We start from the raw sequence: 15,836 nt of genomic DNA, 5'->3' as shown, positions 1-15,836 counted from the left end.
TTCCAGGTCACACCATGGATAAATGCTGGAAAATTCATGGATATCCTCCTAGATTCAATAATGGAAGACAAGGACAAGGAAGAGGAAAGAAGATTGCAGCTGTGGTTTATGGAGATGATTGTGATGATCTTGACTATTATGATGATGATACTGCACAACTCACTAAAGAACAGTATCAGCACTTCATGTCCTTAGTCAAGCAAAGCAAGGAGGAAAATCATACTGTTGGCAACACCTCCAGTCCTGCTTCTGTTGCTAATGTGGCAGGTACTTGTCTCATTACTTGTTTAAACTCCAAGTGGATTATAGATAGTGGAGCAACTGACCATATATGCTCAAATTTGGATTTATTTGAATCTTATTTTCCATTTGATAAAGAACCTAACACCATCACTGTTGCTGATGGTAAAAGTGTTGAGGTGAAACATATAGGCACTGTGAAATTGGAGAATGGTGTGTTCTTGAACAAAGTATTACATGTTCCAGGTTTACAATTCAATTTAATATCTACACATAGGCTGTGTGCAGATATGAATTGTGACATTATCTTCTCACATGATAAGTGTATACTTCAGGGACATTTACAGAAAGATTCTCTGGTTCTTGGTAAGTTGGATGCTGGCTTGTATGCAGTTGAAGCTAGTGCAAGTTCCAGTCAACCTTCTGTCAACTTAGCTATCCAAGAAGAAGCCAAGCTTTGGCATCTAAGACTTGGTCATTTGCCATTTAACAAGCTACATCATGTGAATTCTAAATTCTCTGTTAATAACTGTTGTCAAGACAGCATATGTGTAGTATGTCCTAAAGCTAAGCAACCAAGGAAATCATTTCCTACTAGTACTAGTACTAGTTCTGTGTGCTTTGAGTTGCTTCATATGGATGTATGGGGACCTTATAAGGTTAGAACCTATGATGATTGTACATACTTTCTCACTGTTGTTGATGACATGTCCAGGCATACTTGGACTTTTCTTATGAAGAATAAAACTGATACAGTTGAGATCTTGGAGTACTTGATAGCTATGATTCATACACAGTTCAATGCTATTGTAAAATGTGTAAGAACAGACAATGCCAAAGAGCTGTGTGAGGGCAGAATTCTTTCTCTGTATCACACTCATGGGATATTACATCAAAGGAGCTGCACTGATACACCACAGCAGAATGGTGTAGTTGAAAGGAAACATAGGCATCTCCTTGAGACTGCCAGGGCTCTTTTCATTCAATCTCAGGTTCCATCTAAGTACTGGGGAGAATGTCTACTTACTGCTACTCACTTGATCAACAGGATGCCATTGAGTTGCATTGCTTTCTTGTCTCCTTATGAAAAGTTGTATGGTAAGAAACCTAATTTAACACACTTAAGAGTGTTTGGATGTCTTGGGTTTGCTTCTACTATCAAGGCACATAGGAGTAAATTTGAGTCTAGAGCTGTTCCATGTGTCTTTATTGGTTATCCAGTAGGACAAAAGGCTTACAAGTTACTTAATCTAGAAACTAACAAAGTGTTCATTTCTAGAGATGTAACTTTTCATGAAAAACACATCCCATTCCATTTGTCTAAATCTTCCCACAGTTCATCTTCTCCTATCTTTCTTCCCTCAAACACATCTCTAAACCTACCTGAACCTATTGATTTGCCAGATATCTTTGACTCTCTAATTGACACACATTCTGAACCTTCTTCTCCTCCTCACTCTTACATCTCTGAACCCTTATCTGAAGTATCTTCTCCTTCTCTCCCTGAAACACAAACACCTTCCACACCTTCCACACCTTCTTCTTTTATCCCTACAATTCCTTCATATCCTGTTGACAGAAGGTCCACCAGAATTCATCATCAACCAACATGGATGAATGATTATGTTTGTACTGTTACTAACATACCTTCACACTGGTGCAACATAGTAAGATATGAAGACTTCCCATCCTCTTCCAAAGCTTTCATCTCTCACATTTCTACCATTTCAGAACCAGTCAGCTACCTTGAAGCATCCCAACATCCAGAATGGGTGAGTGCAATGCAGAAGGAATTGGAGGCTTTGGCTTCTAATCACACTTGGTTAGTGACTGAGTTACCTAAAGGGAAGAAGGCCATTGGCTGTAAGTGGGTCTTTAAAGTCAAGCTGAAGAAGGATGGAAGTTTGGAAAGGTATAAAGCTCGACTTGTGGCTAAAGGATTCACTCAAAGGTATGGTCTAGATTATGCTGAGACCTTCTCACCTGTTGTGAAAATGGCAACCATAAGATGCATTCTGGCACTTTCAGCAAGTTATCAGTGGGAGATACATCAGCTTGATATCAATAATGCATTCTTACATGGCACTTTGGAAGAGGAAGTGTACATGAGAATGCCTGAGGGTGTTCCTAACCCTGACAACAAGGTGTGTAAGCTGGTAAAGTCACTGTATGGCCTAAAACAAGCCAGTAGATAGTGGTTTGCTAGACTCAATTCAGAGCTGGAGAAACAAGGTTTTGTACAGAGTAAAAATGATTACTCTCTCTTCATAAACAGATCCCTTGATGGGATGTGTATTGCAGCTGTGTATGTGGATGATATCATCCTCACAGGGCCTAATGTTACTCTCATTGTTTCACTCAAGCAACATTTACATCAGGTCTTCAGCATCAAGGATCTAGGTGCTTTAAGTTTCTTCCTTGGGATTGAAGTTTCAAGATTGTCTTCTGGAATTATTCTAAGTCAGAAGAAATTCACCAAAGAGTTGTTATCAGATTGCTCTTTAGACCTCTCCAAGACAGCCAAAACACCATTACCACTGAACTTGAAGTTATTAGCAGAAGATGGTGATTTTTATTCAGATCCTTCTCAGTACAGGTGTTTAGTGGGCAAGCTCAATTTCTTGACTCACACTAGACCTGACTTATCCTTTGCAGTACAAACCCTGAGCCAGTTTCTTAATGCACCTAAAACTCATCACTTTCAGGCTTTGCATCATCTTTTAAGATATGTTGCAAGTACTGCTGGTCAGGGCATTATGCTTCAAGCTTCTTCTCAGCTCACTCTACAAGGATATTCAGATTCAGATTGGGCTGCCTGCCCTAATACCAGAAAATCAGTTACTGGGTATGTGGTGCTTTTAGGCAATAGTCCTATTTCCTGGAAATCTAAAAAGCAATCCACAGTATCTAAATCCTCCTCAGAGGCAGAGTACAGAGCTATGGCTGCAGCAGCTTCAGAGCTCACTTGGCTGGTCAGGTTACTCACTGAATTGGGTATTACCAATCTAACTCCAGTGAAGCTGAGTTGTGACAATAAATCAGCTATTCACTTGGGCAAAAATCCTGTTCAGCATGAAAGGACCAAGCATATTGAAATTGACATCCATTTCACTCGAGACAAAGTCTTGGAAGGTCTGCTTGAACTTGCTTATATTCCTACTGGTGATCAGTTAGCAGATTTGCTTACTAAGACTCTGCCTTCTCCTCAACTGTCTAAACTCATGAGCAAGCTAGGAATGGTTTCTCCACCCACTCCTACCTTGAGGGGGGGTATTGAAGTTACTAAGAAAGAAAACTAGATCAGCTTCTAGAAGCTACAGCTGTTGGCATGTGTAACTGATTTCCCTGGATTTCAGGAAGTTAGTTATTAGCTCAGATATTTTGTGATGTAATGATTAGTGGGTCTTTCCTACGTGCAAACTTTATTACTTTGTATATATTGATTTCTGCTGTAGCTCAGTCATTAAGACATTCATTACACAATAATGAGAAGCTGAAATTCTTCCTCTTTCTATTCATTTCTCTCTAAGAAATTTAATCTGTTCATATGAGAATTGTAACAGGTAGTCCACCAGCAATCAGTCAATTACCCCCCAAAAACCCCAAATAAGATGGAAAAAAAAAGCACGTGGGCGTATCAGGTGGGTAGGGCAGATACATCAAACTTCCCCCCAACACCTTAGGAGCCGTTCAACTCCCTTCCTTTTTGTCCTTCTTCTCCCTCTCGCAAAAATAAAAATTTCCCACTCCTCGTAAATCGTGTAATTAATTAACCCAAACATTTACACCACAACAAAACCAAAAATATCAGCATAATAAAACCCCTCTTTTCTCATTAGTCTCACACACTGCCTCAAGAGTTCCGCCCCTCTCTCTCTCTCTCTCTCTCCTCGCATCCTTGCATTCAACTGTCTCTTCAGAAAAACCAATTTCAATGGCGACTATGAATCTATCGGCGCAAATGTCGATGTTGAAATCCGACGGTATTAAGGTCATTTCTGATCGCCGGTTATCGTCGGCCAGAAGTTTCAATGAGGTTTTCTTTAATGGAGGTAGTTTTAACAGTAATGCTAGGATTTGGAGTAGTAAGAGTAACAAACGATGCTTTTTCAAGGACGTTTTCGTTGTAAGATCTGTTAAGATCACTGAGCCTGTTTCTACCGTTGATTCTACTAATGGCTCTTTATCCCCTGTTAGCATCTATCTCTCTTTCTTCTCTGCTTTTCGAATTTTTTGATGTTTTTAATTTGTTTGTATTCATGAATGTTGAATTATAATATGTTCAATAGGGTCCTTTTGAGCTGCAGTCAAGTGATTACCTTATGAATCGATCAAAAACCATTTCGAATGCTTGGAGAAAAACTAAAATAGTTTGTACAATTGGTCCTTCTACAAGCACTCGTGAAATGATATGGAAACTAGCAGAAGAAGGAATGAATGTGGCACGCTTAAATATGTCGCATGGTGATCATGCATCACATCAGAAAACCATTGATTTGGTTAAAGAATACAATGCTCAGTTTGATGACAAGGTTATCTCTATAATGTTGGATACTAAGGTATTTCTATCTTCATCAGACTCTTTTTCCAGAATTTCCTTGTAGTTCTGTTGCTCTTGTTTTTTCTTCCATGATTGCTGCTCTTGTGAACTTCTTATAGGCTCGAAATTTTGTCATTGGATATGTTTATGGATTTGCTAAACTCTTATTTGGCCATGCAAGAATCTTTCTTGAAATCTACTACCATAAATTACCTTGCATATGAAGCAATATGTCCCTGTATCAAAATCATTGGTAACAAAAGAATATATTGGCTATCACATTCCTGAAAGGTTCATAGTGAAGGTTCAATTTTTGGGTTGTCCTTTCATTGCGTAGAGACACCATGTGTTATTCTTGCCTTGCCTTCGTCATTTCTTGGGATGGGATAATTTCTGAAGAGATCCATAGTGGATGTTTAGCCCTGATGTTCATAAATTGAGATTTAGTCTTTCCACATGGACTTTTAGCTAGAGTTCTTTTGTTTTTCTCCTCGAATTTCTTTTTGTGTAAACATGCTTAAAGTCTCAAAAGGTACGGGACTTTCTTTTGTCAATCTTAGCCTCAAATTCAATGGTTGCTAGTCTGGACGAACAAAGTCATGTTGCAATGCTGTGAAACCTGGTTGATAATCTGAACAATAAGGGAAGTACAGATGTGCTTTAGTATTGTGTTTTTCCTGATGATTTAAAAAATGAGGGAACTAGTAGTACAGAGAAAATCTGGTATCGTGTTCTTTTTGCAACAAAGCTCATATTTTCATAATATTATATTAACTTGAAAGCTTGAGGAAAACCAACCTCTGCGGCTTGCCTACAAACGTTGCCTTGCTATATGAGTATGATCACATTTTGTAATTCATCACAACCTCTCTGTCATTTTTTCTCTTGCTATGATTTGTATTATGTGTGACTTAAGAGTGTAATTGGCGCTGTTACATTTGTTTTCATGTAGGGCCCTGAGGTCAGAAGTGGAGATGTACCTCGACCTATCTTACTAGAAGAGGGTCAAGAGTTTAGTTTTACGATCCAAAGAGGAGTAAGCACACAGGATACTGTCAGTGTCAATTATGATGACTTTGTAAATGATGTAGAGATTGGAGATATACTTCTGGTTGATGGTTAGTCTACTAATTTTAATCTATTTTCTCTTAATTTTTGGTCGATGATGAATTCATGATACTCTGTTTTTGGGTGCTCAAGAAAAGCTACAAACAATCTACTATGGACTGGGTAAATACGTACTTGTTCCTGATGTTTGTTGGTATGGATTGACATAGCACGGTAGATTTGATTCATGATGATTAAGATAGATGAACTGGAACTACAAAAATAAAAGGATAGATCAAGCATTCGAGTGGCTTGAATACTCACAAGAGCTTACTGAAACGAAAGGAAACACTCAATAATTTTGATAGTGCTCCCTTTCTCTCTAGTCTCTATCCCCTTTTTTTATAGAGTCTGATTCTCTTTTTTTCTCTCACCTCCAACTAACTCTCTTGTCTTCCTTCTCAAGCTTCCAATAACTGAATTACAATGCAACTTCCTATAATGCCCCTCCCCTTAGGCTAGTTCATTTAATTCATTTCTATCATCTACTCCCTCCGTTTCTTTTTAATGTACACACTTTCCTTTTTAGTCCGTTTCTTGTTAAACACATTGTTGCTTTTTCTATTTTTGGTAACATATCTCATCTACTTTCTCCTCTTTTTCCACCCATATCATTTACTTTTTAATATTTTAACCCATTCTTTTGTTTATCTCTCTCACTTTTCAGCTTCCCTCTCATACTTTTGTATTTCCTCCTTGGTTCTCCCCAAAAGTGAAGTGAGTAAATTAAAAAGAAATGGAGGGAGTATGTTGTAGATTCATATGCACTCAAGAAGGTAGGTGCAACTTTTAGATGGATAGAGTCCTTTTAAACTTGTAGTAAAAAATCAATAATGATAATAAATTCCGGGGAGCTTATGGTGACTCAAGAATGGACCTAGGTAACATGACAGATTCATATCAACAATTCTAGATTTCAAAGCATGTGGCATATTTGGCGTGTCAACAGAGGCATGTTATAATTTTCTAGATGGGTCTAATAGTTAATGATGTTGTTGTGGAATTTTTGGGTTGAGTTCCATGTCTAGACTAGGTAGACGCTGTATTTTCAGTCTGGAATCAGATTTCGAAATACTGACTTGCAAAATATTAGTATCAGATATCTCTTGTATAGACAAGCTTTAATAATTGTGTTACATATTTGAGTCAGTACGTTAGCTCAAGGAAGTCGCATGTGTCTCAGATCTTCACAACCTAACTTGACCCTTGAACTTGAGAGCATGGTCTTTAAAACTTGGATGCGGTCAGGATCAAAGTAATGTTGGGGAACCACTTTTATGCATAATGCGGATGGTTATATCTTGGTCGTGGTAAGCTCAAAAACCTTAACAATGTGGTTGGTGGCTGATGCTTTGATGCGGCCGAGATTTTACTTGTACTTGAGAGTTTAGATTAATTCTGCAGTGTAAGAAATGGTCAGAGAATGAATGGCACCTTGTGTGCAACTTGTTAAACTAAGTAGTGAGTTTCCTAAAATTTCTAGTCTAGTATATATTTCTTCAGTACTGTAATGAGTTAGTTTAATTCTTTAAAGGCCTGAATCAGGTGCTCATTAAAACTTCTTCTATTATGTTAAGGTGGAATGATGTCATTTGCTGTGAAATCCAAGACGAAAGACACCGTGAAATGTGAGGTAATAGATGGTGGGGAGCTTAAATCTAGGAGACATTTGAATGTGCGTGGCAAAAGCGCAAATCTCCCATCAATAACGGGTTGGTTCTTTGTTCTCATATTATTCTTTTCGAAGTTTCTTTGGCTGCTTTGTCTTTGCATCAACTCCTTTTTTTTTTTTTTTTTTTTGATAAGAAGACTTCACATCATCAAGTTTATGTCTAACATCCTTTGCTTGCTGTGTACTTTTTGCAGACAAAGACTGGGAGGACATCAAGTTTGGGGTTGACAACCAAGTTGATTTTTATGCTGTTTCTTTTGTGAAAGATGCTAAAGTGGTCCACGAGTTGAAAAATTATCTCAAAAGTAAAAACGACGTTGTATCTGTCTCTTTTTAATGTGAACTCTGCTACCCTCAACTCGGTTGTTGTTGACACTTTATCTGTTATATAGGTTGCGATGCAGATATTCATGTTATAGTGAAAATTGAAAGTGCAGATTCCATACCAAACCTTCAGTCTATAATTTCGGCATCAGATGGGGTAGGTCATTTTCCAGTTATCATGCTATGCTGAACCTTGCTTCTCTAATCATACAATCGTCCTTGTTAGTTGTTACTGGTTATATGGTAACTAATTAATTATTAGGCGTGTCCTCAACTTGCTGAAGAAAGAAATACTCTTTGGGATATTGTTGAATAGAATTCTGATTTCTGGTGTTACCATAGCTACCGCCTAGCAAATGTGGGATCAAGACTAGTATTTCACTAAAGATTGGTCTTTTATGCTCTGCTGCTATATCTCAGTGATGATTGTTTGACAAGTCTAATTATCATGTTGCTAAAACCAATGCTGTGGAAGAAAATGGGATCTTGGTGATTAAAAAGTTGTATTTCATAAAGATAGCTCTTTGTGATGTTTTCTGGTGCTATACTGCTTGTTTCAGTGACTGTTATTTGGCTGTTGCAACTTCTGTATTGCTAAAACTAATGCTGTATAAGAAAACTTTCTCTACTAGATAGATGTTAGGTTAGCAATTTACTCACTTGAGCAGTTGAGCCCCACTGTATCGGGGGGGAGGGTAAGGAGGTGCTAGAGTTTTGAACTTAGGTCATTAGTTTTTGAACACACTGGCTAATTGTTTTAGTTAAAGCATTAGTTATAGACGGCAATCATAACTGTGCATGGTACGTTAATGCCACTACTTTACTAGCCAGTTGCCCTGGGTTTCAAGCCTTTAACCCTATCTTAGTTGAAACCTTTTGAGTTTCTTCTGTGACTTTGTGTGGCTTGTAATGGTTTTGATGTTTTAATAATTTATGATGATCGACAGGCAATGGTTGCTCGTGGGGATCTTGGCGCTGAGCTTCCTATCGAGGATGTGCCTATATTGCAGGTATATGTGTTTGTGTAATGTAAAAATGACTCAGCAAGTAATGGGACACATGTCATTTTCAGGCAACAGTCTATTAGAAGTACAATTGTCAGAGTCTATACAACACTGAATGTTTAACTGAGTGGTTCTATATTTTTGTTTACAAATTCTTGTTAGTTTGAATACCTTTAATGTTCTTTTTCATGACTGTGTGAGGGTGTGTGCGCTTTTTTGTGTGTGTGTGTGGGGGGGGGGGGGGGGGGTACCTCACTGGGTGGGTTAAGCGAGCCAGCTGGGAAAGTGAAATTTGTGACTTTTTAGGAGTTTTTCTCAATGCTGCAAATGTGTGTGGCATTCGCTGGCATTGGGATCTTGAAATTTTGGAATTGCAGCTGCTCAACCGGGAAGGCCTTGAGTGAGCAGGGGTAGACTGAAAGATGGACACTTAATTAAGCAGGATATGTTCCACAGCTTAACCTATCAGGAGGCTCTGAACTTCTGAAGGATTTTCTTGTCAGTCTCTGACTCTTTTTTGGGTCTCTCAGCCAGTGCGCGAGTTCATCTAGCTTCGCGTTCTAGTTTATTAAATCTATGTCCAGTTGGACGAGCAGCAGTTGTGCACTATTCTTTGCCCTCATTAGGTTTTGGAGTGAAAACGTTCTACTGGACTTTAACAAATTATAAATAACGAATGGCAGCAATGTTAACGAAGTTAAAAAAATGCCAGCAACATTACCACTGAACTTCGTTATGGAACAGTACAATTCAACTATAGGAGAGAAGCATATCAATTTGAATGTGATCCTTGTCAATGACGAAGTGTTAAATGATTTTTTTGTCATTTCCCTCTATGGGGATTTACTGATTATTACATTTTCTTTCTTAGACTTTTATTTACCTTTAGTTTGTTCCATTTGCTTCTTGTTTTAGTTTCAATATTATTTTTTCCAGCTAGATATCTAAGCAACACTGCTTCACATTTTCTTCCCTTACTAGTTTTTGGAATGCAAAAGTGTTGCTTAATTTGAAGATAAAAATATAAATTTTAGCAACCTCATCTTTGATAATAGTTTTCAACTACAAAAGAGAAGCATTGGGAGTTGGAATTCTCACATATCCTTAACAAAGTGCTAAATAATTTTTTTTATACTTCATCCATTCCTCATCGATGTTCCTAGTTTGAGTTTGCACATTTGCCAATGCACATCTCTAACTATGAATATATGTAAGGAAAAAGTGATAGGTTTCAGTTCCAACTAAGGATTAACACTCAGCAGTTCCAACTTTGGGGTATATTTTATGAAAATGGTCTCACTTGAATGATTATCTGTCCAACAAGCTCAATTTTTTTAAACGGTTCTCCTTCTTCCTCATTTTCTCTCCTCCCTCCCCTGCCACCCCTCCATCTCCCATGCCATCATTCTTCCTCCCCTAATCCTGCCACCCACTCCTCCTCCTCTTCCCTCTTCCTTGCCACCCCGTCTTGACCCTAACCACCACCCAACTGTCAATGAGACCAAAATCAATCTAATTTTCACATTTTGTCATCGTTCTCAAACCACACCAATAAAAGACAACACGAAAAAAGAAAAAGAAAAAAACAAACGTTGCAAAACATGTAGATGCAGTCTAAACTTTCATCAAACTAATAAAAAACAAAAAACTAACATTCATTACATGAGATAATTAACAACAAAATCCAGGCGGATGAGTAGCTAATAAGTCTAGCATCTTCACCGTGAACAATGTCAATTCTGATTAAAAATCTCCAGCAAGAAGATTGGACACATAACCCTCTTTGTACTATTATCAAACAAACATACCTGTAATAGACTGATACAAGGGGGATGGGCATCTTAGGTATGCTAGTTAATGGTAGCTTGAGGAACAAACTAGAAGGTCAGTAGGAAAGAAACTCTATATATAGAATAGTTTGGAGAGAGTGAGATTATGGAAAAATATTGTTAAGAGTTTTAGTTTGTTCTTCGGAGAGATTTAAACCTCTCGAATGCTTGAAATTATCTTTTATTTCACTGTCCAACTTCAATTATCAATCCAAAGTCTATGTTAATTTCCAACCATCTCTCTTAACCGGCCATGGCTATGTCAGTTCATTACAATACCATCACTAGCCTAAACATTTCCTCTTTACCTTTTTTCATCACGGTGGAGAGGGTGTTTACCAACTAGTTATCTTAGCCAATTTTGACAAAATTCACTCTAAAATCTGAGCTCCCCATCAAATAATTTCTTCTTTTAGTTGAAACGCACTTCATATATATAAGGAAATTTTCACAAAAAAATGTCATCAAAATCATGAAAACCAGCCCTAACACAGAAATTCAGGGGAGGGGGGCAGAGGAAGGGTTGCAGGGGAGGAAGGAAAGAGAAAGAAGAGGCAGCTCGCCTAAAGAAGGAATGAGAAGATATGAGGGAGTTTGTTGGGGACTTGGGGTGGTGGGAGTTTTGCGTTTGGTGGTGCGTTTAGTGGAAGAAAATGAGAGGATAGAGAAAATGAGAGGTGGGAAAAAAAAGAATTCGTTATACCTGTTATTTATAGGTCAATGACGTGCTGGGACCAAAATTGTAAAAACTGATACATAGTTGGGACTACTCATAAATATTCCTTAGTTGAGACTCAAAATGGCGGAATGCCCATAATTGAGGCTGTTCGTATCATTTTTTCCTATATGTAATTATGTGTTTGTAAAAATTGTAAAATATGATATTATCAAAGTACTAATTGAGACAAAGTAAACAAGACCCTACTATGTTTTTTCTTATATATTGATAAAATTTTGGAAGATTCAATGTCATTCCAAATAGTGCAAAGATTCCAACTAGGAACATCAATAAGGAATGGAGGGAGTATTGATTAGTGGGAGTTACTTTTCCATTTTCTTTGTAGAATGTTTACCTTTTTAAGAATTTTATACTACTCTATTGGTCCACCCTCAGGAGCACTTTCGTTATGTCTGTATGATTGCTTATTAAATTATACACTTCTTACTTGCAGGAGGAAATTATCAAGAGGTGTCACAGCATGCAGAAACCTGTTATAGTGGCAACTAATATGCTTGAGAGCATGATTGATCATCCAACACCTACAAGGGCAGAGGTTTCTGATATTGCGATTGCTGTTAGAGAAGGTTCTGATGCAATTATGCTTTCAGGAGAAACTGCTCATGGAAAGTAAGTCAATTTGGTAAAGATGCCCAGTCCAACTCTGATCTTTATATAATGACAGTTCCCTTCAGTTTCTCTCTTTTTATCCCATCACTTTTGCCGTTTAGTCTTATCAGTCGTATGTTTATTATTTGTTTGAGAGTATATCACTCATGTGTTCTAATTTTGCTCAAATTTCCCTTTGACTCAAGATACCCATTAAAAGCTGTTAAGGTAATGCATTCTGTGGCGCTGAGGATGGAATCAAGTCTGAAACCAGCAAATGATAGTCCTCCTGTACCATCTAGCGTATACAAGGTATGTGGTGGTTGTCTTTCTTGGGTGTCTATTCAGCTATCTAGGCTGTCCATGAAGAGTTCTTGCAAGTGATTACACTTCCTTTTGATGCACTGTTTATGGCTATTATATGATTGTTTGAATTATTGATGCACTATTTTTGTTGTTAGAAATAAGTAGTGCACTTTTATTTAAATACCAAAGCATTGCATAACCTTGAAAGTTAGTCAATAGGGAACTGAGGGAGTATTGTACAAAACTCTGCGATACCTGAAGGAGCCAATTTTGTTATTTTACGATGGCATGATTCAGACTATGAATTTTCTATATGCTTGGAATTGTGAACTCTTCAGTTTCCTTGTAGTTACTCTCTTAGGGTCTGTTTGATTCAACTTATCTTGTCTGATCTTATATTATCTGATTTTTTTTCTGAAATGAGTGAAGATAAGTTAAACAGAACATCTTATTTTATCTTATCTAATCTAATCTTATCTGATCTTATCTTATAAGATCTCAAATAAGATAAACTTAATTGAACAAAACAGGGCCTTAGTCTTCTCTTCTTTAATTGCTGGAGTGCTTCTGCTGTATTTGACCTGGCCAGGTTGTAGATACTGATGTTCATTCACTTTTGTGCAGAGCCACATGGGTGTGATGTTTGCTTTCCATGCAACTACTATGGCCAACACTCTTGGCACTCCAGTCATTGTATTCACAAAAACTGGATCAATGGCTGTTCTCTTAAGCCATTTTCGTCCGTCTTCAACAATTTTTGCCTTCACAAATGAGTAAGTGTTTAAGGTTCAGAAATCCAGCTAGACCATGCATATTGAATGATATCCTAAAACATATATTCAAATTGGATATACAATTGTCTAGAACTCTAGGTTACATGAAAGGTACTCAGGATATTTAATTTTGGATGTGCTAGAAGATAGATACGCCTGTGAGAATCTGTATTCAGAGAAATTAGATAGACCTCCGCTATGCTGATTTTATTTGGTACATACAGGCAATTACCCTTACTCAGGAAAAAGGGAAAATTAAATTACAGGGAGTTTCAACCTCACTCCCCGGATAACTGCTATATCTATAGGGATATGTTTTTATCCAAGCTATAAGCTTGACTTCTTGAAGGTTGGGATACGTAAATGTTGTCTTGCAGACCTCGTGTTTTGAAGGTTGTTGATGAAAAGAAACTCAATGATGGTTCCACTTTCAAGTTTGTATGGGGAGAGGTGCTACTAAAATCATGGGCTGTCACAAATTTGAATTGTGGTTATTATTTGATCCAAGTAATAATACACGTGCTAAAGCAAATAGAAACCATGTCCAGCAATGGAGTAGTCTGAGAAGTAAAATCGATGCAGTAGTATTCCAGAAAATTGTACAAGATGTAATGTAACGCTCCCATCCAGTGTAATCCATTCAACAGTTGGCTGGGTTCTTTCAGGTGATGATAGCATATATGATCACTTCCAAAGTTTAGTGTTATGGGGTTTGAAGCTATTTGTCTCACTGGGAAGTATTGAAACCTCTGTGTATCAAAAATCTAGTCACGGAATAAACTAAATTTAGAAATGTACAAGTCATTCATACAGAAAGTCATGGGCTTAGCATGACTTTTTTCAACAGGAAAAATTTTCTAGGTTTTCCTTGTTACAAAGACATCTGTTCTAAAACCTTTTGTAGATAGGATTGAGTGGCAGAGGGAGGCTTCAATTCCAGAATTTGTGCTCTTCACACCATTATTTAGATCATTGTGTTCCCCTCAAAAAAAAAAAATTTAGATCATTGTGCCAATACTCACATACATAAGCACACATGCAAAGAGTTTGTCCCTTCTCTACTTTGAGTTTTGTCCCTTTCGACAACCACTCTCCTATTCACTTACTTATGCGAGGTTATCATTTATTGCACCAATCATGTTTTGATACTGTAATAGACACGCATGCACACGTACACACACCGATGCTCACACACACACGCATGCACACCCATAGACTAACACACGCTCCTTCCATCTGGATATTATAGTTTCATTAGCCCATCCAACCATAATCGATGATTCTATAAGATTCACCAAAATGGCTCCATAGTACTTGTGTCATTAGTTTTCTCTTTGTCACTCAAATTAAGTGGGCGTGCTCAATAGTTGTTTCATTTATATCCCCTTATCACTTAGTTTAAGTCCGGGTGCTTAAGTAATCCTATCATAATCGACTACAGTTAAGGAAAGTGACTAGTTTCCAGACATCATAAAATAGCAAATGTGACTGCTATCTCCAGGTGGAAGGAGTATATACTTAACTATTTAATATTCTCATGAGAAGGATTTGACCAAATCTATGACTTGATTAGTGTGCTGCATTCGGATGATCTGATGTCCTCTTTTTCATATCATTCTCCATTACAACATAATTTGGCAGGTTTAAAGTACTATATCTATTGACCTGCCATAACGAATTACTGTTGTTACTTGCCAGGCAAAGGTTAAAGCAGAGGTTGAGTATATATCATGGGGTGATGCCCATATATATGGACTTTTCCGATGATTCGGAGGAAACATTCTCTCGAGCTTTACAGACATTAATGGTGAGTTCTTTCTTTCTATAGCTCACATGTTCTTTATTTCTGATGATAATATTTATTTCTGATGATAATATTTATTTCTGATGATAATATTTATTTCATGTGCTGTAGAGCAAGAAACTATTAAAAGAAGGGCAACATGTTACTCTGGTCCAAAGTGGAGCACAATCGATCTGGCGTGACGAATCCAGTCATCACATACAAGTCCGTAAAGTCCAAGCCTAATTGTTCAAAAGACATTTTTCCTTACCTGTTGCTGTAATTTTGGAGGTACTGGATTCTAAGCAGAGTGAAGTCCTATATCTAATGATAGCAATGTAGTTGTTTTAGCTACTGTAGTTTATGTATCCTGCAATTCTTTTTTTTTCTATTTTTTTCTTCATACTTAGGTATCAAAGGAACTTGTACATTGCTAAATTTTTTTAGCTTTAATTAATTGCTTAGTTTTGAATGTCAAGGTATCACTCTATTACACGAGCCTAATTTGGTACTATAAGTTTCTTTTTAGCTTTCCCATGATCATAAATCTTTTTTTGTCTTTAACAATGATGCTTGGCAATTTAAGAAAGTCCCTTCAACTCAGTGATGGTTGAAGCAGGATCCAGTCGATGTTGACTTTGTTATCCTTGTAACTAGTTGTGCATTAATATTGTTGATGATCTCAATTCTGAAATTTACAATGCATATCTTATGGATAGGTTGGTAGCACAATTGATTAGGTTTGTCCAGTATATATGCATTTTGATATACCTTGTTGTCTGTTTGTACTTGCTTTGGCTGATACCTTGCTGTCTTGCTTTGCTAGTTTTACTGAATTGTAATGAGTATTTTCTAATGCAACTTGGTATACTATCTTAATTGCTTTATTTGAATTCCTTTGTATATATGTATTATTGATTACTTGTTTTCT

At 37.3% G+C, this 15,836-nt stretch overlaps 1 protein-coding gene across 1 annotated transcript; it reads left to right on the top strand.

Moving 5' to 3' along the window:
* The first annotated feature begins 4,046 nt into the window (after positions 1 to 4,046).
* LOC104892942 (pyruvate kinase isozyme G, chloroplastic) lies at positions 4,047 to 15,440 on the top strand. Its single transcript, XM_010678970.4, has 12 exons — positions 4,047 to 4,432; positions 4,530 to 4,799; positions 5,733 to 5,898; positions 7,465 to 7,599; positions 7,754 to 7,864; positions 7,952 to 8,040; positions 8,831 to 8,893; positions 11,889 to 12,064; positions 12,250 to 12,355; positions 12,974 to 13,122; positions 14,821 to 14,929; positions 15,038 to 15,440. Exons 1-12 carry the CDS (start codon positions 4,175 to 4,177, stop codon positions 15,149 to 15,151), a joined length of 1,746 nt encoding a protein of 581 aa, XP_010677272.1. The 5' UTR covers positions 4,047 to 4,174; the 3' UTR covers positions 15,152 to 15,440.
* Positions 15,441 to 15,836: the final 396 nt, after the last annotated feature.

Source organism: Beta vulgaris, chromosome 5 (assembly GCF_026745355.1).
Source record: "Beta vulgaris subsp. vulgaris cultivar EL10 chromosome 5, EL10.2, whole genome shotgun sequence".
In the NCBI taxonomy this organism is placed as follows: domain Eukaryota; kingdom Viridiplantae; phylum Streptophyta; class Magnoliopsida; order Caryophyllales; family Amaranthaceae; genus Beta; species Beta vulgaris.
The sequence above is the reverse complement of the archived record's forward strand: the minus strand, read 5'-3'. Positions and strand labels throughout refer to the sequence as shown.